Source organism: Panthera leo, chromosome A2 (assembly GCF_018350215.1).
Source record: "Panthera leo isolate Ple1 chromosome A2, P.leo_Ple1_pat1.1, whole genome shotgun sequence".
Taxonomy (NCBI): Eukaryota; Metazoa; Chordata; class Mammalia; order Carnivora; family Felidae; genus Panthera; species Panthera leo.
The window spans coordinates 56558221-56581485 of NC_056680.1; the positions used below are offsets into that span (position 1 = coordinate 56558221).

The 23265-nt window shown below is 54.7% G+C and overlaps 2 protein-coding genes across 6 annotated transcripts in view; one reads left to right on the forward strand and one right to left on the reverse strand.

The window, feature by feature from the left end:
- CFAP92 (cilia and flagella associated protein 92 (putative)) overlaps positions 1-4276 on the reverse strand; it is an 82590-nt gene extending 78314 nt beyond the window's left edge. For 2 of the 5 annotated variants that reach the window (XR_006195710.1, XM_042912068.1), the window contains exon 1: positions 3748-4276. Coding sequence is in view for 4 of the 5 variants with exons in the window: in XM_042912068.1 (XP_042768002.1) it covers positions 3748-3774 (27 nt within the window). In the remaining variant the exon portion in view is untranslated. The remainder of the gene's footprint in view (positions 1-3747) is intronic. The other 3 variants (XM_042912048.1, XM_042912054.1, XM_042912063.1) reach the window with 3 other exon arrangements.
- Positions 4209-23265, forward strand: part of EFCC1 (EF-hand and coiled-coil domain containing 1) — a 41473-nt gene continuing 22416 nt past the window's right edge. The window contains exons 1-2 of the mRNA XM_042912084.1: positions 4209-5180; positions 6539-6822. Coding sequence (XP_042768018.1) covers positions 4485-5180; positions 6539-6822 — 980 coding nt within the window. The 5' untranslated portion in view covers positions 4209-4484. The remainder of the gene's footprint in view (positions 5181-6538; positions 6823-23265) is intronic.

The window sequence follows — 23265 nt, forward strand, 5'->3', positions numbered from 1 at the left end:
GGGGTGACTTTTGCTGTTTAGCATTTTTCGGGGCTGTTGAAAGGCACTTTAAACAATATACTGTTTGAAATGGCTCAAACAACAGTGAACTGACTTCAGAAAATCATCTCTTTGCGGGGGCCTCGGCTCTCCCCCACGCAGACACACACCCATCCCCCAGCTCAGACAAAAGAGCACAGGAGACCTTTGAGTTTGCTCACTCCGAACCTTAAACAAAAACCTTGTGGGTCCAACCGGAATGATTTCAGAGGCGCCTGGTAACCCTGCCCCACAGACAGACAGGCCTGACAGCGCACCATTATAAACCCCGACTTCCCTGGCCCCTGCTGAACGGCGGGGGGCAGAGGCCCAGGCAACGCTCCATGGCAAGATATTTAAAGGCTTTCTTTTCAGCGTTGACCGGCCAGGGGAACGTTACTGTTCAAAGGATTCCCTCACCAAGAGCAGTCCCCAGCTGCAGGGACAGGGGGTAGGGGTGAGCGCTGTGGTCTGGCTGGGCGTGCCAGCTCTCAGCACCCCCATGAAATCAAATCCCATTCGACTGCAGAAGTGCGACCCAGAAGTCCAGAGCCAAGATCCAGAGTCCTGTCTTACACAGCAAACCCGCAGACCAGGGGGCTCCGGGCCCAGAAGCTTCTGCGGCCCAGCTGATCCAGTCAACTACCAACATTTGGAGTCTCACGGACTCCAACACCAGTGCATCAAAGGACACCGAATCCCCCCCACACACCCCCACCCCCGTGCCAGCTAGAGGCACTCTTCCCATTCGATGCAGTGACTTCACATGTTCGGTCAAAGCAGCATTATTAGTCCCTACTCTGTGCCAGGCCCCTGCTGGGACTGCAGGGCATCAGGTTCTCAGACCTCCTGCGAGGCCCACAAATAAATAACAATGTGGTGTAATAGCTGTCTTAAAAAAAAATACACATAAAAAACACACATAGCATTTGTAGGCAAAGAAACTATGTGGCAGGTGACACACGATGCCATACCCAGAGTGGGGACCAGGGAGGCAGCCGGGATGGAAGTTGGAGACCCTCTCTCCTTTCGGCGTGCCTGACACCGTTCCAGGGCAACAGACAAGTGCTGCTACCCTCATGGCTGACGGACAGTTTCGGACAGGGAGACAGACACCACACACAGGCAAGACAGCCTGTCAGAGGTGCAGGGTGCATTCGATGTCACCAGAGGCCTCCCTGAGGCAGTGATGTTGGAGCAAAGGCCTTGGAGGTGAGGGGGCTGTAAACAGCTGGTGGAAGCAGATGCAAATACCCTGAGGTCAGAAGAACTGAGAGGAGGTTGGGGAGCAAGTCCATAGTAATGGCTGAGGAATGTGACTCTAGGATCCGGGGAGGACTTAGCCTCTAGTCCCTGTGAGAGGGAAAGAATTAGGGGGTCGTGAGCAGAGGAGGGGTCCTCTGGCTATGGAACAGACTGTAGGAGTCCAAGGGCAGTTCTTGGGGGAGTCTGTTGCAATAATACAGGTCGGAGACCCTGGGGGTTTGGCCCAGGGTGGTACCAGTGGAGGGGGCTGAGGGAGTCGGATTTGGGATGTCTTCTGAGGGTACAGCACTGGACGGCCCGACGGTCTAGAGGCTGGGCATGAGCACAGAGAAGAACAGAAGATGGCAGGGACTTGCTGAGGAAGGCTGGGGGCACCGCGAACTGACATGGAAGCTGCAGGAGGCCGGGATTCAGACCGGTCGTATCACTTAACCCATCAAGAAACAGGAAAACACTGCCGGTAGGAAGGTAAATGGTGCAGCCATTTTGAAAACCAGTTGGGCAATTCCTCAAAAATTAAACATAAAACTACCATCCAGTGGGGCGCCTGGGTGGCTCTGTCGGTTAAAGCAGCCAACTCTTGATTTCAGCTCCGGTCACGATCTCATGGTTGGGAGATAGAGCCCCACGTTGGGCTCTGTGCTGACAGCATGAAGCCTGCTTGGGATTCTCTCTCTCTCTCTCTCTCTCGCTCTCTCGCTCTCTCGCTCTCTCGCTCTCGCTCTCTCTCTGCTCCTCCCCTGCTGGTGCTCTCTCTCTCTCTCTCTCAAAAATAAATAAAATGAACATTAAAAAAAAAAGCCATCTAAGCAGCCTTCCCACCCCGGGTCTACACAACAAGAGGAATGAAAACATGCCCACGTGAATGTTCACAGCAGCACTATTTGGAATAGACAAAAGGTGGGGACAACCCAAATGTCCATCAACTGATGAGCGGATAAGCAAAAACGTGATCTACCCACACAATGGGATATCACTCATCCGTAGAAAGGAAGAAAGTACCGATACATGCTACAATGTGGGTGAACCTGGAAAACATTATTGTTAATGTTTTCAAAAAGGAGGCTGTCACACACTGTATGATTCCTTTTACATGCAATGTCCAGAAGAGACAAATCTATAGACACAGAAAGTGGTGGCTGCTGAGCAGTGGAGGTTGGGGGTGGAAGGTGGAGACGTACTGAATGAGTTAAGTAGTACAAAGGTTTTTGGGAAACAGGGGATGAAAACGTTCTGAAGTTAGACTGTGATGGTTATACACTCTACAAATGCACTAAAAGCATTTACTTATACCATTAAGTGGGTGAGTTTTATGGCATGTAAATGGTAAATAAGGTATGTCCTCCCTGGAAAGAAAGAAAGAAAGAAAGAAAGAAAGAAAGAAAGAAAGAAAGAAAGAAAGAGGAAAGCAGGAAGGAGGAAGGAAGCAAAGAAAGAAGGAAGGAGGGAAGGAAGGAAGGAAAAAGAAAAAAAGGAAGGGAGGGAGGGAGAAGTCATCTTGTCAAAAAGAGAAATGCTATAGCAAAGGCTAAATATCTTTGATCCTCAGAAATAACCACAAAATCAGTTTTGAATCCTCCCATCTCTCTCTATGCATATATACATGTCTTTACAGAAAATATTTACTACCCTGCTGTGTGGTTTTGTTGTTATTGTTACATGTAAGTCTTAACATTGTACATAACAGGTTTCAACTTGCCTTGCTCACTCCTTTTTTGGTGATTCATCGAGGTTGATGGGTACTAGGTTGTCTCTAGTTTCTCAATATTATAAACAATGATGCAGTGAACATCCTGTGCACATGTATTTTTCTAAGGTAGGAGCCAAGAAGTGAAACTGATGTAACACTTTTTGTCAAAATGTTATTACTTTTATAGTTTAAAAAAAATATGTCCAAAATGGTTGGGGAGAAGCATCTAAGTCCTTCCTTTGGGAAAAATCTTCAAGAATGGGCAGGAGTTTACCAAATAAACTGCTGACTCTGGGATACTGCCGAAGAGGAGACAGAATTTTAGCGCTTTTTCAAATTCCAGGATTTAGCATTTAAATTCCTAGAGCTATACACAAGCCCACATTCTGCCCATCTTAAAGCCAGGGACAGTTGAATAAAGTCTGCTCCAACATGGCTGGACAACCAGTCCCAGTGCCGGTAACAGGTGCATGACATCTCTCTGGTGAAAAAGAAAGGAAAAGCAACCTCGGTCTCCCCGAGAGGGTGGTTTTCCTTTCACCTGCCAAAAACGTGTTGTAAGGCACGAGAGAAAGTGTTGGCCAAACAACCTACCAGCATAACCCAAGCTCAAAGGTGGAACTCAGGTCGCCCCGCCAACTCACTACCCACAGGCACACAGGTGAGGGCCGGAAAAATACCTTGCTTTCCCCGCCTCCCCCCCCCACACCCCTCACCAAACACACACGCAGCTTAGAGAGCGAAGGTCTGTCCATCTCAGATCGACTTCTTACCGGCGCGATGCCGCTAAAGCGGTCCATTCACTCCTCCAACCTGCCTCTCCTCGGCTCTAATTACACGTGAGGCTCCCCGCACCGCCTGCCGTGGAGCGACGTGTGAGTTTAAGACCCCAGTATCTGAACATACGGGGAGAGGGGCTTCTCTGCACCGGCGCGGGGAGAGGACGGTTGGAGCCAGCTCGTGGGGCTATCCTCGGAAGACTTTCCTTTCAGAGGAGAAGGGGTGGAGTGACACGTGGGCTTGGGGGGCACGCCCCCAGCCACAGGACCTGGCTGCCACCGTCCCGTCCCGCTCCGGCTTCCCATCCTGCGCCCACGCCTCGCGCCTGTCCCCGGGCAAACTCTGAGCCCAGGGCGGGTGGGGCCGAGGGTGAGGGAGTCGAAAGCCCACAGAGCCAGGAGTGGGAGGGGAAGACGAGACGCCAGGAACGCCCCCGGAGTGATGAGGGGAGGAGAGCGCGGGGGCCACCCGGAGAAGCGAGACAGAGAGAGGGACCCGGCCCCCTACCCCAGTCCCCTCCAAGCCAACCGGGGAAACACAGACGACCCGCCAAGCCGGCGCAGCTGCGGGACACGGCCCCCCGCGCCGCTCCAACCAGACCGCGACCGCTAAGCCTAAGCCCCTCCTTCCGAGGAACTCCGGAGCCGCCCCTGGAAGTGGCGGGGCGGAGGCACCCGAGAAGCGACTCTCGGCGGCGAAGGAGCCGAACGGCGCGGGCCGGGAGGCCGGCATGGAAGGCGCGGCGGGTGACCCGTACCGGCGACCCGCGCGGCGCACCCAGTGGCTGTTGAGCGCCCTGGCGCACCACTACGGGCTGGACCGCGGAGTGGAGAACGAGATCGTGGTGCTGGCCACCGGCCTGGACCAGTACCTGCAGGAGGTCTTCCACCACCTGGACTGCCGCGGCGCCGGCCGCCTGCCCCGCGCCGACTTCCGCGCGCTCTGCGCCGTGCTGGGGCTGCGCGCCGAGGGGGCCGCCGCCGGGGAAGCCTCCGGGGATGCGGCCGCCCGAGACGCGAACCCGGGGGATGCGGCCGCCGGGGACGCGGCCGCCGGGGTGGCCACCGACGGGGACGCAGATGCCGAAGAGGAGGCGCGCCTGGCGCTGCGCGCGGAGCCGCCCGAGCTCACCTTCCGCCAGTTCCACGCGCGCCTCTGCGGCTACTTCGGCACGTGCGCGGGGCCCCGGCTGCCCCGCGGCGCTCTCAGCGAGCACATCGAGACGCAGATCCGCCTGCGCCGCCCGCGCCGCCGCCGCCGCACCTCCCACACGCCGGGCCCGGACGGCGGCCCCGACTGCCCCGACGGCGGCCGGGACGGCGAGCGCCTGGCGCGGTTGGAGGAGGAGAACGGCAGCCTGCGCGAGTTGGTGGAGGACCTGCGGGCCGCGCTGCAGAGCAGTGACGCGCGCTGCCTAGCGCTGCAGGTGCGCGCCGGCGCGGAGGGAGGGGGGCGGCAACGACTGGATGGGGGCGGGGGTCGTTCGAACAGCCGGGACCGGGCACAGGAAGTGGAACAGGGGAGAGAGGGCAGCCCCACCCCACTCCAGGTCGCTGGCATCCTGTCCCTCTCCCGCCCCACTCCAGCCCTCCTCTTCTCCTCCCCCGTGCCACCTCCAGAACCGCTGTCACACCCAGATCACCAGCCCACCCCATCTCCCCACCCTCACTGTCCCTTCTTGCCTCTTCTAACCCAGTAGTTGCATTCGCCCCGGAAACCTGGACCGGCTCACACATTCAGTCATTAAACAGGCATCTTGAGCTCTCCGTGGTGGCAGGCTATGGGGGTGCGGGGAGAGGTTAGGAGATAAGGGGTGAAAGAGGCCCTGTCCCCACCCCCCCACCCCTCCCCCCCCTTAAGCAGCTCATTGGATCATTCAGCAAATAGTGATGGGCCTCCCTCGGGGCCAGGGCCTGGTGTTCATCGGGTAGTCGCCGGCCACCAAACACCTGTGGGGGTCAGGCCTTCTCTGGGATATTGAGAAGGAAGCAGTGAGCAAGATATGGACCCAGCCCAAGCATCTGGGATTCAGTCAACAAACACTTCTGCACTGTGCCCAGCCCTGTGCCAAGGGCGACAGGGGTGGGAGGAGGAAAAGAGCAGCCCCAAGGAAGCCTAGGGCAGGAGGGAACTGACCCGTATTGGCCTTGCTCTGCACTCTGCCCAGACACCAGCCCTGAGTGGCAGAGGGGTGGCAGGGCGCTGCTTTGAGTGGCCGTAGCTATGGACGAGGCAAGGGCTGGCAGCCAGGGAGCACCAGAGAAGCAAAGGGTGGGAGTGCAGAGTAAGAGGGTCCAGGATCATTCACTCCAGGTATTTATTGAGCACCTACTGTGTGCCAGGCCTGGTTTAGGTGTCGGGGACACCGCAGTAAACAAGACAACAAAACCCCATCGTCAAGAACAGTCTATTGACCAGACCTTGGGGAAGTCCGGAAACGCCTTTTTGTTCCTCGAGTCTAGGGATCGGAGGCGCCACGGAAGGTCGAGTGCCACCAATGCAGGCAATCGGCAGGGAAGAGTCGTAAAGTTTGGGAATTAATTGGTACCGCGCCAAGATGAGAACATGGGTGTTGTGGCTCAGTTTCCATCACCCAGGAAAAGGGGGGCTGATCAGAGCTCCTGTCTCATTAGGTTTATTGCGAGGAATGAACCGAGTTCAGAGCAGCCCGGGAGCGGGAGGCAGTGCGCGCAACAAACGTGCACGGTCGGTGCTCCTGGGGGCGCGGGAATGGTGAGCGCAGCGAGGCGCTCACGGCTGTCCCCGCGGCCCTGTCCCCCGCAGGTCGGCCTCTGGAAGAGCCAGGCGGGCGCGCAGGAGGCAGGGCGCGTTGGGCCCGAGGTGGCGGCGCGGGAGCTGCGGCAGGCGCGGGGCGCCCTGGCGGTGGCCGAGGCCCGCGCGGGGCGGCTGCGCCAGGGCCAGGTCGAGGTTCGGCGACGCGCCGAGGAGGCCCGGGAGGCGGTGCTGCGCAGCCTGGGCCGCGTGCGCGAGCTCGAAGCGCTGGCGAGACAGGTGCCCGGCCTGCAGCGCTGGGTGCGGCGGCTGGAGGGCGAGCTGCGGCGCTACAGGTGAGCGGGGGGGTGCGGCCCCGGTGCCCCAAGTCAGCTCCGGGTGTCCCAGACCACGGGCGTGTATCCTCCCCGCACGCACGCTGGTGCTCGCGTGCCCGTTTGTTCATTTCGTGTATCCCTCCGCTCCGTCGGCCGTTCTTCCCTTTCCTCCGACGTTCATCCAGTCCATCGCTTGCCACCCACCCGACCTCTCCTGTGCGTGTTCACCCACAAAGGCCTTCCATTTGCCCATGCGTGGGTCGCAACAGGATAGAGTTATTCGTATCCGTTCTTTGATCAACCCGGTGATGATGATGATGGTGGTGGTGGTGGTGATAGCTAACAGTTGCTGAGTCCTTAACGTGCACCAGACGCTGAGCCAAGCACTTTAGTGGCCTGACTGAATCCTCACGGCAGCCTCGTCACTTGGTACCATTTCATCCCCGCTCGGCAGATGAGGAAACACATGTACTACGATCCCTTGTGCCAACTCCACCAGGCAGGAAGCCGGGCTTGGGACCAAGTTTAAATCCCAGCAGGGCCTCTGCCAGATGTGCGACCTTGGGCAAGTCACTGACCCCTCTTGGAGCTTCTGTTTCCCCTTTGGTAGAACAGAGTGGAGTCCCTGCCTGCCAGAGTGGCTGTGAAGAGGGCGCGAGGTCCTGCCTGCCACGGGGCAGGCGCTCAGTGAGCAGCCCCCTCTCCATTTTGAATCCCAAGGCACACCTGCCTGCCTGCCTTCCACATTTACTGAGCACTGACTCTGTACAGAGGCTACACCAGGTACCAGGAATGTGACTGGGGGCAAGACAGCCCCAAGTCCCTGCCCTGAGCAGCCACTACCGAGCATGTGAGATCATGTGATGAGATGTAGGGCAGCCGGCTGGATGAATGCTGTGGGGGAAGAGCGGGGCTCAGCCAGCACCTGAAGTGACCCTTGAGCTGCTGAGAGCTGAGAATAGGATGTTTCTTGGCAAGGTGGGCCGGGGAGAGGGACAGGGGAAAGGGGGGGGGGGGGGGGTTAGAAAATGGCAAAGCCCTGAGGCAAGGGGAACTGTGGCACATTCCAGAAACTAAAAGGAGGCCAGAGTGGCTGGAGCGGCAGGCCGAGGCCAGGCCTTCCAGGGCCTGGAAGGGTGTGTCAGGGGCTTTAATCTTTCCCCAAAGAGAGCATGAAAGACTTCAGCAAGAGGGGGACAGGAACAGATTTGCATTTCAAAAAAAGTGGCCCTGGCTGCAGTTGTGACAAAGAGATGGGAGGAGGGAAGAGCAAGAGCCTGTGGGGAGCCCACAGAGGGGCTGTTGTCATCTTCCAGCCCAAGGGAAAGTGGCCTGGCCTAGGCTGGTGGGCAAGGCAACCAGAAGGGGAGGCTTTGAACCTAGCCCCTCAGAGGAGGGACCTCCTCCTTCACTTCTGAGGTGCTCCCAGCTGGAAGATGAGAAGACACAATGTGGAGAGAGGCCTCCGTGAGGAGGCCCACCCCGGGGCCAGCCTCCTGCAGCTCCAAATGTTTGGGTAGTCACTTCCTGTTTGCATAGCTGATCGACCAAAGAGCAGAGTTGGTTGGCTTGGGGCCTGTGTCCAGCCTTAGAACTTTCTCCAAGAGGAGAAATGAAGGGGCCCTTCTTTGTTTCACCCTAAAGTAACTCACTGTCTCCCACAGCATGACTACAGAAGCCACTACAAACATTGGGATAGCCCTTTGTGCTAGAAAAGGTGGATTTGTATCCAGGGCGCCACTTAACCCTCACAAGAACTGTGCCAAGGTAGAGGTTTTATCCCTAGTTTACAGATTGTGGGGAGTGAGGCTCTGAGAAGTGAAGTAACATACCCAAGGTCACACAGCCAGAACATGGAAAAGTAAGGTCAGCCTGCCCCTACCACCTGTGTTCTTTCTTCCTCCTTTCCTTCCTTCCTCCCTCCCTCCCTGCCCTCTTTCTTTTTTCTTTCTTTCTTTCTTTCTTTCTTTCTTTCTTTCTTTCTTTCTTTCTTTCTTTCTTTCCACTTTACCTTTTCATGTGTGTGTGGACTCACAGTTACAAGATGGCTGCCACACCTCCAGGCCTCACGTCTGTGTCCAGGCATCAGAAGAAGGATGGGCAATGCTGAGGGTGGGGAGGATTTTCTTCAAGTGAGCTTTGCCTTTGTTTCCAGGGAGAGACACCCCTTCCCCACCAGAACGTGCATCTCCATGTCCTGGGCCAGCATCGTGTCACATGGCTGCTCTTATCTACATACTGAGGCCCCAAACAAAACTGGGTTCTCTTGGTGAGGAGAAAGACTGACACTGTGCTCAGGTCGTGGTGATTAGGAGATGGCTCTGTCACTCGCTCCCCTGCCCCTATAACAACATGCCCCCTAAACCATGCCCAGCCCCAGGAGGCAGACCTCCTCTGCCCGTTTTCTACGATCAGAGTTTGTGGGTGACTTGCCCCAAAGCTCTCCTTCTTTGAAGAAAGGAAAGGGCGGGGGGGGGGGGGGTGGAAGAGCCAAGGACATGCGTTGAGCATCACGTGTGTACCAGGCATGATGCAAGGCACTTTCCCCATGTTAGTACAAATGAGCCCCTCAACTGGCCTCAGAGAAAGGTATTATTATCATCTCCACTTGCTGGATGAGAAAACCAAGGCCAGACAAGCTAGGATCCAAGCCCCAGCCCCAACAGCACAAAGCCACATACCCCAGGCCAGTCTGGCAACTTCCACAAGTCCTCCTGGAGTCTCCCCATGCCCCCCCCCCGAAACACCTGAAGGAATGTCACAGCCTGCAGAGGAGCTGTGGGCTACAGTGTCACCTCTGTTTTTGCATAAGTGTCAGGAACTCAGGTGTCCCTCTGTGACCAGACGCATGGAGCCTGCGGTAGGGTCCGAAGGAACTTGGTGGGTTGAAGAGGCCTCACACCCCAAAGACTAGAGCCTGTCATGCCCTCTTAAGTGACATCGCTCTGGAATGCCTCCAGGTGTTCTGCAGATGTATCTTTGGGGAGAAAAAGCGCAGTGACTGAAATCCCCGCTGGGAATGACAGCTTGAAGCCATTTGGTTAGAATGAATGACACTTTGGGGCGCCTGGGTGGCGCAGTCGGTTAAGCGTCCGACTTCAGCCAGGTCACGATCTTGCGGTCCCTGAGTCCGTGAGTTCGAGCCCCGCGTCAGGCTCTGGGCTGATGGCTCGGAGCCTGGAGCCTGTTTCCGATTCTGTGTCTCCCTCTCTCTCTGCCCCTCCCCCGCTCATGCTGTGTCTCTCTCTGTCCCAAAAATAAATAAAAAACGTTGAAAAAAAAAATTAAAAAAAAAAAAAAAAAAAAAAGAATGAATGACACTTTTCCAGCACTGTGGCAGGAAGCGACGCACTCTGACCTTCTCATAACCTCTGAGGTTGGTATCTGAGCCACCTTTTCTCACACGAGGAAATAGAGCCCTGGAGCGGGGGTGGCCTCCTAACGAAACCTTGGCTGTTCCAGGGCCCTGGTGAGTTTCCCGACTCCGAGTAGATGTCCTTTCCCCTTCCGTGCCGTCGCCCTGAAACGATATCTCAGTGACTCCCTTTCTCATTCCCTGGGCTTCCATTTACTTCTTTTTCGTCCCCCTCTGTCCTTGTGTTGTGGATGCCATCCTGCCCGTCATGTCTTTCCCAAACGTCCTTCTTTTCCAATCTCTTTGGGATCACTGCAACTGCTCAGCTTTCCCTGGTGTTTTACCTCTCTGCCCTTTCCGTGCTGATGGCAAGGTCCTCGGTGTGCCTCGTGATGGCCAATTGCGAGCCCATCTTTGGCAGAAGCCATGATCCTGGAGAACCCACCCATCCCCAGGGCTGTGGCGTTCCCGTCAGAGCTGTTCCCCGTCTGCCTCCCCCAGGGCCCGATTCCGGGCTGGCTTGTAACTTCATTTCTCAGCTTGAAGCTTCAGAACTACACAGGTCGGGAGAAATTGAGTCCATATATAGGGACAACATCCCAAGGCCAGTAAGAGGGGTTTTTCTCACCTCTGTTCATGGATGAGGCAGCCCCGGGCTGGCCCCTGGCTTCATGCAGGAGCCTCCTTGTATGAACTCCCCAGGCAAGCTCCTTCTTGTTTTTGACCTTGGCTCTGTACTCATTTAAATGGTTATATTTTATCCAGTTCTTCTGTGTATTGGTACATGGGAAGGGAACCTTGCACAGCACCTCAATTCACCACCCTGACCGGGAACCTAAGAGAACAGACGGTAAACATTTAAGCAATTGAGGATGTTCACATATTAGTTCCACGTTCTCTACGCACCTTCCATGGAGAAAGTGGATATGTCGGGTACACGGGAATGACACAGACATGTCTGCTGCCCCAGAGGCTCCTCTGGGGCCTGGGGGGAGCAGGCCATGAACACCCATGTTAGGATACAAATGGGCTGTGTGCAGACGGGCCCCACGGAAGAACTTCTGGTTTCACAGCTGTGGGAGTGAGTCCCAGATCATATGGAAGCATTCCAGGAATCAAAGGGGTCTTCGGGCCTCTTGGAACGAGACAAAAACTCAGGGGCTCACCGGACCCAGCCCAGTCTGCCAAGGAGGATTACCTGCTCCATCACAGCCACATCAGCCTCTGGGCTCCTGCTTCCCACAGCTGGATGCACCACCTCATCTCAGACGAGAGACGGCTTCTTCAAATCCCCGAAAACAGTCCCCCCTCCCAACACATTTTTGAGCAGCGTAGACCTTACTGATGACGGGAGGGAGGAGAGATGACATTACAGCGATCATTTTTTATGAATATTTGCCATCCCGAGTCATCAAATGTCATTTAACCCCACATCCAACCAGGGTTTTCACTGTTACTTCTCCCAGTCTACACCCAGCCACTCTCCACCCTTCTCTTCTCTGTTTTCTTTCTTCCCATCAGCCAGCTCTCTTAGATGAATGCCTGGAATCCTGACTCTAACTGACTTGGGTTAAAACAGTGGCTTCTGGGAAAGTCTTGGCAGACCAGCTTCAGGCATGGCTAGATCAAGGTACTCAAACAATGTCACCAGAATATAGAAGCTCTGCCTCTCTCTCAAGCAAGTTCTCTCTCCTGGTAGCCTTTGGGGCACTTACCTCCTCAAAGCTCTAAGTCCAATAGAAAGATCATCTCTCGTCTGAGACATCCCAGTGAAGTCCTGGAACTGGAAATCATTGAACCAACTTGGAAACATATTCATCCCTGAACCCATCAGTGGGGGTGGGGAGCGGGAGGTAGAGGAGGGCCAAGAAGATTTGATGTTCTGATTGGCCAAAGCTTAGTCACATACCCACTGCTGGAGCCACAGCCAGCCCCATCGGACTGTGGGACTGAGCCCCTCCCAGGACAATTAAGGAGGAACATATCCCATATGTGGTAAAAAACACGTATCCCCCACCCATGCCTCTCTCTGGAGCCTGCAGCCCAAATCCCCCTTCTTGTCTTGAAAAATAGGCCAACTCTGGCAGCCGGAGACTCCCTGGACAGTGGAGGCCCCGGGGAGGAAGGCTGGTTTAGCTGCAGAACAGGCTTGTCTCAAGGTTGGCTTTTCCAGGCTGCTGAATGCTTTGGGTGGTTAGGGGCATTCCGCCCTCGCCATCCTGTGCCTGTTCAGGCGCTTCAGAACTTGCTCGGAGAGTGGGCAAAAAGGGTCATAATAACTGGTCTCCAACACTACGTGTTGGCATTTCTGTAGCCGGGCACCCAGCCCAGGGCTCGCAGTAAGATGGTGAATGAATGGACGCGTGAGCGTATGGATGGATGCGACCTCAGACGTGTCTTGGTGAGAAGGGTGCGGGCACAGGGGACTCCAGCACAGGGTCAGCCCTGGGTGAGTGGTCCAGTGGGTAGATCCTGCTTCAAGGCGGGTGGTGCTCCTGGAGGAACTGCCCTTGACTCAGTGACCGTGGGTTTCTGGCATCTCCACCTTGAAGCCTGCCTGCCCCTGCTCTGCACTGAGCCTGGGGCCAGTACCTCTGGGCAGGGGCTGAGCTGAAACTTACAGAAAAGAAGACAGAAAGCTCAGCTCAGCTGGAGCAGGGAGGAGGGGCTTCCTCCTGGCCTCTGTGGCTTTGTTGTCTGGGAGGGGAAAGATGAAAAGGCCCCATGGGGGTGGGGGCGAGTAGGAGGACAGCTCCTTCGGCAGACCAGACCACCGTGGAAGGGACACAAAGATGAGGCCATTGGAGGGCCAGCTCCTTTCTTCTGCCCCACTGCGGCAGCCCAGCCTGACCTGGGGGGGGGGGGGGGGGGGCCGGGGGCAGGGGGGGGCCAAGTCAGCAGGTCAGGGGAGGGAGGAAAGCAGACAGGCAGAGGCGGGGCAGTGGGGCATGGGGTACCATCTGGAGCTAGGAGGCGTCTGGTCACGGATTCCATTAGTCTTGGAAGCAGGTGTGTGGGTGGCCACTGGTGGGAACTGAGGCCTTTCTCTCAGGGACAATACCCAGGGCTCACAAAGAGGCAGTGGTGGTCAGGCACCTGCCACATGCCCCAGCCTGGGACCCTCCACAGATGGGCTTGATGGGGGGGTGGGGGGGGGGGGGTGGGGGCAGGCTCGAGAGGCCCAGCCTGACCTGCGTTTGAGTCCCAGCTTTTCCACATATTTTCTGTGGGACTTGGAGCCCTTCCCTTTCTCTCTGTGAGCCTCAGTTTCCTCATCTGTAAAATGGAGATGACGAGAATATTACTACTAATACCCATTTCCTGGGGCATTTGAAGATTCAGAATGCTAACATGTATAAAGCACCTAGAAAAGTGCTTAGCGTTGAGAGAAAGCTTAATGAATATCATGTTACTATTATTATTGATCCCTTATCGCAGTACCCCCCATAAATAGTAACGGTCATGGTGGTTGGTGTTAATAGTAACAGAGCCCGGCGCCTAGAGAGCCTTCTGTCTGGAGACCAGCAGCAAGCAATGGACAGTCTCAGCTGATTGTAGACAGGACCCTAATCAAGTTGCAGAGTGTAGACAAGCATGGAGGAGGCATGAATGAGGCAGGGGGGTCAGGGCATCTCTTGGGGTTATTCCATCATCCAACCTGGGTATTAAAGGATGAGTAGGAGTTTTCTCCGGCATTGCAAATGCAGGTTGCAGTGAGTACAAAGGCTTAGAGATGTGAAGGGCTTGGGTGCCTCCTGCGAACAGGGAGACTTACGGTGGGAGAGGGCTTGAAGTGGAAAGTGGCAGGAGAGGAGGCTGGAAGGCAGGCAGGGGGTGGCGAAGGACCCTGAGCACCAGACTGAGCATGAGACCTTTACCCCAGAGAACAAGGGAGACAGAGAAGGGCTTAAGCAAGAAGGGCCTAATCAGATTTGAGCTTCACGGAGACCCCTCTGACTGTGTCTGGAAGACAGATCAGGCAGGAGGGGTGGCGAGAGGCAAGGAGACAGGTGAGGAGGATATATCTGGGTCTAGGGAGAGAGAACTCAGGGCCTGACCTCCAGCCCCTGAGAAGGGACAGACCCCCAGTCCCATACTTGGAGGCCTTGCCAGGAGTTCGGGGGGTGCCTCAGGCCTGCTATTCTCTGTTCCAAGACAGAGCCTTCTGCAAGGATGGAACCTTGGGATTTGCGGGCTGAAACAGACTTTAAAGTTTATTTATTTATTTTGAGCAAGAGAGAGAGAGTGTGCACACACGTACACGAGCGGGGGAAGGGCAGAGAGAGAGGGAGAGAATCTCAAGCAGGCTCTGCCCTGAGAGCTCGGACCCCAACGTGGAGCTGCAGCAAATGAGTCTTTGCAATGTTCCTTCAGACGTGTGGCCTCCACAACCCTATTAAAGGCAGAAAGAAGGGGGACATCTGTTCTTTTCTATCCAAAAAAGCAAAGCCTGCTGAGAAACCACTCACCAGTGGATGTCTATGTGAACACAATGGCCAGAGCGGGGTCACGGAGGCGCAGAAGGGCCCGAAGAAGGAGTGAGGCCTTTTCAGTCCCAGGAATGGAGACGGCGAGGCCAGAAGAGCTGCGGCGTTCTTTGCTCAATAGTATCTCCGCAGAGAAGTCTCCCCTCAGGCAAAGCATGCCCCCAGCCAGATTTCTCTGAGAGCAGAGCTGAGCCCACCCTTATGGCTGACGGCCCAGGGTCTGGGACTTCATGTGCCTACCAAGGAGCGGGATCTTGACCGTACAGGCTAATGTGTGCAGCAAACGTGTCCTTCAGAGAAGAAGCTGGAGCCCAGAGATGGACAGTGATCTTCCCAAGGTCACCCAGTAGGACAGGGCAACCCCCAAGCGAGACTCAGTCCTCAAGAGTCCCAGAGTCTAGGGCTGCGTGTGCCGCTTCCCTTGGGTGGTTGGGAACAAGCTGCAGTTCCTGTGTCTTTGTGCTCAGATTAGGGGATGGGCTCTGCGATCCCCTGCTTTCTGGTCCCAGCTTGTCCAGTTCCCAGGCAGGCAGGTAGCCTGAAGCATGCAGATGGGTCCCAAGTGGACGGGGGTCCCCAGGTCAGAGCCAGCCACACGGACCCAGGGTGGCCTGAGGGGCCGCACCAGCCATGTTTGGCCATGACCCACCTTCTCCACTTACCTCTATGTGCGTCTATTTTCTTTGGTGCCTTGACACTTCTTGGGAAGCTCTGACTCAACCTATCGCACCTCAGTTTCCTCATCTGGAAAATGGGGTTGATGTTAGTGCCTACGTCACGAAGGAAGAATTAGCCAGGATGCAAAGGGCACTTCAAATTGTGCCTGGCACGTACTTGGCACTCAGTAAATGTCACTGTCATCAGTTGGCCTCCCGTGGTGGGGGCCTTCTCGTCTGTGGGGAGCATTCGTGCATCTGTCTGCTCCACACTCCGGAGCAGATTTAAATCCCCATGCCGCCAGCACACTCTGTGCATCCTGTATCTCTGCTTGTCCCTGCTTGGTTTTACCCACGAACGTGGCTGCAGTGAGCCCAGCTTCGGTGACCCAACATCCTGCTTTCTAGCACCTGTGGATGATGTCCCAGGGAAGAATCCATGGCTGGGATTCCTTAAGCCAGGGTGCTGGGAGACTCCATCCGGCCAGGGCCAGAGCACACACTGAGCCCTGAGGTCTGGGAGAGGTGGGTGCTTAGCCTGGGTGTGGGGGCAGGGGAGTTCCTCAAAGCAATGTGGGTGCCGTTACCCGGAGACAGAAGAAGGATGCAGGTCAGACAAAAACAACAAACGTCTAACCTGTGAGCTTCCTTTCTGGAAGTGAAAATCCAAGAATCATAAAGGCTGCAGCATGGCACCAACGAAGCAATTTTTTTTTAATGTTTATTTATTTTTGAGAGAGGAAGAGAGACAAAGCACAAGCGGGGAAGGGGCAGAGAGAGAGGGAGACACAGAACCCGAAGCAGGCTCCAGGCCCTGCGCTGACAACAGAGAGCCCGATGTGGGGCTCGAACCCACGAACCGCGAGATCGTGACCTGAGCTGAAGTTGGACACTCAACTGACCGAGCCACCCCAGGCCACATGGCACCAAGTAAAGGGAAGATGAAAAAGCAGATGTTTGGGCCCCTGAGCCAGATGTGGGAAGTTTTTTTGGAAGTTTGTTGTGTAGTGTAGTGGTGTTCCAGAAAGCCAGAGGTCCTTGGTACATGTGGATGGTTCCCCTCGTCTAGGGTGGTCCCGACCACATAAGGAAACACAAGGAAGAGGCCAGTGCCGGGCTGGAGGCCTGGCAGGCCTTGTTGCTTCAGAGGCACTATAGAGCCAGGATCCTGACATCACCTGTCTCGAGTTCTGGGTGGTATAAATGGCTTCTGCCTGAGACCCAAGCCAGAGAAACCCTGGAGCACATGAGGGAGTGGGCATCATGGTCTCCAGGATGTTCTGATGCAACGACCTGGGGTATAGACCATCAAGGTGCTCTCGTGTGGGGGAAATGGTGAGAAATAAATGTATGCTTTTTTGGAGGTAGTGGAATATCTCTGTTATATCGGACACTTGTCGCCAATGGCGGAAATTAAACTCAAACTGGCTTAAATTTAAAAGTTGGTGGGAGCAGGGTGCATGATCTGCGAAAAGCACAAGAGTATGGCTTCAGGCATGGCTGGATCTAGGAGTACAAATAATGACATGTGGAATCTCTCTATCTCTTACCTCTGCTTCCCTCTTGTGGGCTCCACTTTCAGACATTCTTCCTATATGGGAGCAAGAGGTCTGCCAGCATCACGAGGGTGAGTTTCCACCCTCTGAATCACCCCCAACAGAAAGAGCTTTTCTTTTCCGGTAGTTCCAACAAAACCCTTAGATTAATTCTGATTATCCTGACATGGTTATATGCCCATCCTTGAACCAATCATTGACAACAGGGACATGGAAGGTAGTGATGGGCCCAGGTGGGAGTCGTGTAACTACTCGGAACCAATCACTGTGATTGATCAGGCCTGGGTCTCATGCAGGAAGTTGAGGCAGGAGCTCCTAGACTGGGAACTTCTTGTGGGCAATGATGGCACCCAGCGCCCCTCTTTTCTGTCCCTGCTGCCACTGAGCCTAGCAGAGGCCCAAGCCCAGGAAAGACGAGGGCTGCCTACTGGCTGGCAGGTGCTTGGACTTTGGAAACATCTGAGGATTCCCACTGGCTGCTCTGAATTGGGAGCAGTGGGGACACTTCTCCCAAGAGGACTGAGGTGACCTGGAGAAGCTTGGGGCCAACAGCAGTCAGAGACCCAGTAAGCGTGGAGGACAGAGAATCCTCTCTTAGTCTCTTCATCGTCTCCATCAGACATAACTACTGACTTTTCTTTATTCACCCAAATTTTGTTGCATGCCCAGAGAGTGCCGACGCTGTCCTGACAGCTATGACTGAGACAAAGTCTCTTCCCTCATGGGACTGACATCCTGGGTAGGGGATATGGTCAGCCAATGGGTGACAATAAATGGGATGAATAAGATATGGGCAAGGTGGAAGAGGTTTCTTTACTATGGCGCTTGGGACAGTGTATCAGTCAGATTGGCTGCGTGACAAATACTATTGCCGGCTTAAACAGACATGCATCATTTCACCGTCCTGGAGGCCAGAAGTCCAGGATCAAGGTGTGGGCAGGGTTGGTTCCTTCTGGGGGCTCTGCAGGAGAATGTGTTTGCAGATGGCCGTCTTCTGCTTCTGTCCTCACATAGCCCTCCCTCTGCACATGTTTGGATCCTAATCTCCTCTTCCTATAAAGACATGAGTCAGATTGGATTAGGGCCACCCCAGTGACCTCATTTTAACTTGATCGCCTCTATCAAGACCCTGTCACCAAATACAGTCACTTTCCGAGGCTCTGAGGGTGAAGACTTCATGTAAATTCAGTCCTGCCTGGCAGACGGCTTCCTTGAGGAGGTAATGTTTGAATTTTAAGTCTCCAACCTACCTGCTCCCCTTCAGCCACACCTGCCACCCACCAGCATCAGCACAGATGTGACTGCTGTCCCTAGCTCTCTAGCCCACTAACCAACCACACAGTGGCTGGCGGGGCGGGGGAGGGGGGGAGGCTTTCTAAACCCACATCTAACCTTGTGGCTTCCTGTTGCCCTTAGAATAAACACTGGCCTCCTTGCATTGACTATCGTGGACCTGAGTGATCTGGCCACCACCCACGGATCCAGCCCCAGCGTCCTCCACTCTGCCCACTGTCCACGTCACTCTGGCCACAGTGGCCCTTCTGCTCCTTGATCGTTTAGTTCCTGACCGCTCTCAGCCCTGCCTTGCCTAAGTCACCGGCCTAAGTCATCCATACCGCCGGTCTCCTCTGCTATGGCTCACTTCTTCAGAGAGGCCCCAGCCCCATCTAGTCTGCTCCCCTGTCATCTCTCACAGCCCCTGGCTTTTTCCATCCTTAATTTACTGTCGTGACCCCTTCATTAAGGTCTGTGTCCCCTGGGGGAAGGTGAATTCCATGAGGCTAGGGCTGTCTGCTGCTAAGTGCAATACCTCTGGCACTGGGCGCGGTGGCTGGCTCAGTGATGCATCTGTCAGATGAATCACAGAACAAAATTAGCAGCTAGGCGGAGAGACGCCTCTAGAGACCACTCAGTGGCAGTGTGACCCCTGCACCGAGACCCTGATGGACACACTCCCATTGCACCTGCCTCCCACCCCAGGAAAGGCAAGTAGGAGCCAGAGTTGAGGAGTCATGGACAACCCTTCCCAGGCCCAAAGCACCCCTGAGGACTGTCCCACACTCCCCTCTTCGTGATTTATTTTCAGCTCACCCTCCACAGCCCCCTCTCAAGCTCTTCTTCCTACTGTTGTTCTCTTGTTTTCACATGCTGGCCTCCGTTTCCTGCGAGGCTTCGCTCAGGAAACGCCGGCACGCAGCGAAGGAAGCACGGTGTGCAAGCCCCCAGGCCCTCCGGGGCGGGCTCAGCGGCCTGGCCGGCTGCCTGGAAGCCCCCACCCGTCGGTGGGCCCTGGCCGGGCTCTAGATGTCCTGTCCGCCCTGCAGCTCCCCAAAGCGCACAGAGGGGCTGAGTGGCTCAGGCAGCTGAAAGCAGAAAGGGAAGCGAACGCAAGTGACATTTTCCAGCCATTCTAGGAAAAGCCGGGCCGGGGAGCGGTGACGGTCTTCTGATGTGTCACTTGGTAACAGCCCCAGGCGGTCCAAACACAAATCGAGGCTCGCTGTGAAGGCATTCTGCAACTGTTATTAAAGTCTGTGATCAGTTGACTTTCAGCAAGGGAGGTGATCCGGGATAATCTGGGTGAGCGCAATTTAATCACTTGCAAGGCTGAGGACTTCTCTGAAAGAAAGAAGGTTCTTCTTTCACAGGTTCTGCCTGTGACTAGAGCTTCTCTATGCCCAGGGATCCCAGCCTGCCTGTGATCTCCCCCTCTTAGGGATTTCAGACCGGCTGAGCCAGCCCCCCAACCACAGAAGCCACTTCCTTATAATAAAGCTCTTGAGACAGTGCTGGAACTACAGACGTAGGCACAGATCAATGTCCCCTGCTGGCCCCAGTCCTCCGGTTGAACCCTGACTCACCCCAGGGCTAAGGCAGGAGGGGAGAGGCATTAAGACTGCAGGCTAACATTTCTGAGCACCTGCTGGGCCTGAGGCTCTGCGCTAAGGACTTCACATACACAACCTCACTTAACCCCCAAGCAGCGCTGTGAGCCGTTTTCGGTGACAACACTTTGGGCTGCAAGAAACAGAAAACCCAACTCCAAATGGCTTAAATCTTAAGGACGCTGATGATCACCCATAAGAAGTCCGGGGAAAAAGCAGTTTCTTCGAAACTCAGTGATGTCTGCAAGGATTACAATTCTTCATCTTCCCACACTGTCTTCCTCAGCTTGTCGTCTTGGCCTGTCGGCAAGCCTCCCTCATGGTCACAAGATAGCTGCCATGGTCTCAGGCATCACTGCCACATGCACAGACAGAAAAATAACTTCCTCCTTGGACTTCCCTTTTCCCAGAGATCGTCCTGGAACACTTCCCTTCCCTCTTACTGGCCAAAAGCACATAACATGCCTATCCCTAAACCAATCCCTGGTAAAGGGGAGGAGTCACCATGATCCAACACAGACCAATCAGATCTCTTCTCCAGAAGCACATGGCCACTCAGTGCCTGAAAGGGTAATTGAGGTTGTGTGTGCAGATGGGGCGCGTCTGTTTGGCAGTTGTGTTTGGTTTCTATGCAACCGTAACAAATTACCATAAACTTAGTGGCTTGAAACAACACCCATTGATGATCTCACGTTGTGTAAGCCAGAAGTCCAGGCAGGCTTGGCTTGGCTCTCCTTAGGTTCTCACAAGGCTGAAATCAAGGTGTCACTGGCCAGGTATAGAGGCTCAGGGGGAGAACACGTGTCCAAACTCCAGCGTCGGCAGAACTACATTCCTTTCGGTTGCAGGACTAAGATCCCAGTTTCCTTGCTGGCTGTCAGCTCCAGGGTCACTGGTCACACTGCGCCTCGCATGGCCCATTCACCTTCTGGCCAGCGAGGACCCAAGTCCTTCTCACACTTCAGGTCTCCCTGAAGTCCTCTTTGGACCGGAGAGCTCTCTGTTATTAAATTTTTTTTTTTAATGTTTATTGATTTTTGAGAGAGAGACAGAGCACGAGCAGGGGAGGGGCAGAGAGAGAGGGAGACACAGAACCCAAAGCAGGCTCCAGGCTCCGAGCTGTCAGCGCAGAGCCCGATGCGGGGCTTGAACCCACGAACCACAAGATCATGACCTGAGCTGAAGTCAGACGCTTAACCAACTGAGCCACCCAGGCGCCCCAAGAGAGCTCTCTGTTTTTAAAGGGACTCGTGTGACTGGATGGGAACGTTAACCCCCTTGACATCAGCTGTAACAACATAACACCATCAAGGGGATGATACCTCCCCACAGTCAAGGGCTGCAGGAACCTTTGAGTCATTGCTAGAAACTCTGCCCACCCTGCCGTAACCATGGTGCACACCATGTAAGACTTTTTTGTGGAAAGAAAGTTGAAGTTGAGAAAGGTGATGTGAATTGCTCAAAGCCATACCAGCTGGGGGACCATGGTTGCAAACAACAGGAAGTGACGCTGGCTCACTAAAGCCAGAAGGGAATTACTTGGCAGGGTGTCAGGGGCCAGCACATCGGAGGGCCAGACTCAGGCCAAAGCAAGGCAGAGCTGACCCGGCTGGTCTAGGAGCAGGCTGCCGGCGTCCCCTCCTGCCACCCGCCGCTCGTGCCCTCTGCCATTAGATGCCACCAATGAGCTCGAGTGAGCCTGCACCTGTGAACGTGTGTCCCACAGGCTGTCAGCCACCCACTCCCTTAGCATATCAGCCACAAACAACATCCCTCCCTCCTGCTGACCCAGATGGATACGCCATGCTGCCCATTCAGGGGGTCCCCACTCCCCTCAGGGTGGTCTTTCTGGCCCCAGCCAGATGGTTGCTCTGTTCCATCTCTCATTCAGTGCTCTTCACAAATCCAGAAGGTGCTGGCTGGCTGGCCTTGGGGGCAAGGTGAGCCCTCAGTCTACCACACCGATTAAACACGTTTTCTCTGGACGAAATTCTGTCCACTGGGGGCAAAAGTCATCAATTAAACCAGGAGTTCGCAAACTACAGCCTGTGGGCCATATCTAGCCCCATGCCTATTTATGGACCTTATGCAAACTATGATTTCAACCTTTTCACGTGGTTGAAAACGCGAAAAGGAACAATATTCCTGGCACAGAAGAATTTCATGACGTTGCAAATTTCAGTATCCATAAAATAAAGTTTGGAACACAGCCGTGTTCATTTCCTTGTGGATTGTCTGTAGCTGCTTTTGCACCTGAAAGGCAGAACTGAGTAACTACAGCAGTGGCCACATGGGCTGCTGAGCCTGAAATATTGACCCCCTGGCCCTCTACAGGAAAAGTTTGCCAGCCCCTGAGTTCAGTGATAATGTCCTACAGCCGCCGTGCTGCTCATCGGTGAACATGTAGACTGACCCTTGGAAGGTTGTGTACTCAGAGCGGGAGACTTGGGTTGGAGCAGGGGTACGAATGGATACTTTCTCCCCTTCTCTTCCCACTTCCCTGTCCGCCCTATCGGCAACCCTCCTCAAGTGACTTCCAGGTATCTTCTTTTCACTGTGCTCTGGCAAAACGTGTGTTTCTGTGTCTGCGTTCGGCGTCCGTAACGGCACTGTGTTCTGTGTCTCACGCCGCGTCTTGCATTTTTCACTCAGCCTTGCATGTTTCAGGTGCCTTGGCTGTGTGCACGGCTGCCCCTTGTCCCTCCCTCCTGGTGAGTCTCCCGCCCAATCCCAGAGCCGCCTCCCAGCTGCCACCTCCCCAGATGACACTGATGAGCATTCTGCTCCATGCCACCCTGCAGACGGGTGCTAGAACTTCCCCCAAAAAACAATACCCCGGGGCGGAATTGCTGGGTTGTGAGAGGCTTGCACAGAACTTGACCAAGGGACGCCAGCCGGCTCCCATGTGTCCTTTGATTAATCAAATTCATCAAATGCTTTGGGCCTTGTGATTTTTGCTTTTGAGTTTTTGTTTGAGCTGTCCCCCACCCCTAGGTCTCAAAGCCACTCATCCTGCTGTATGTTCTATTTTAATTCTGCCCTTCATATTTAGGTCTTTAATCCACCCAGAGTCCACCCCTTCAGTGGGTGTAGACGGGGACCCAGTTTGAGTTTTTCCATGTAGAGAGGAGTGCATTGGATTATGGCAGGAACCCACTTGTGATATATTTTGTTTATACATACAACAGGGTCAATTTCTAGGTTCAGATAATTGCAATTTAAGCAGAATTATCACTGCACGAACGTAATAGTGAATTGGACAGGCGACTTACAAGTCAGAATTATGGTTCGAGGCAAAATGACTGTGAAGTATTACTTTACCTTCTTACCATAACCTCAGTGCTGTCCAACAGAACTTTCTGTGATGATGTAAATGGCTTACATCTGCACTGTCCAATATGGTAGCCATAAGCCACATGTGGCTACTGAGCACTTGACATGTGGCTCACATGCTGAGGAGCTGAATTTCACTGTAATTAGTTTAAATTTCAGTAGCCCAGTATGACAAGCGGCCACCATATT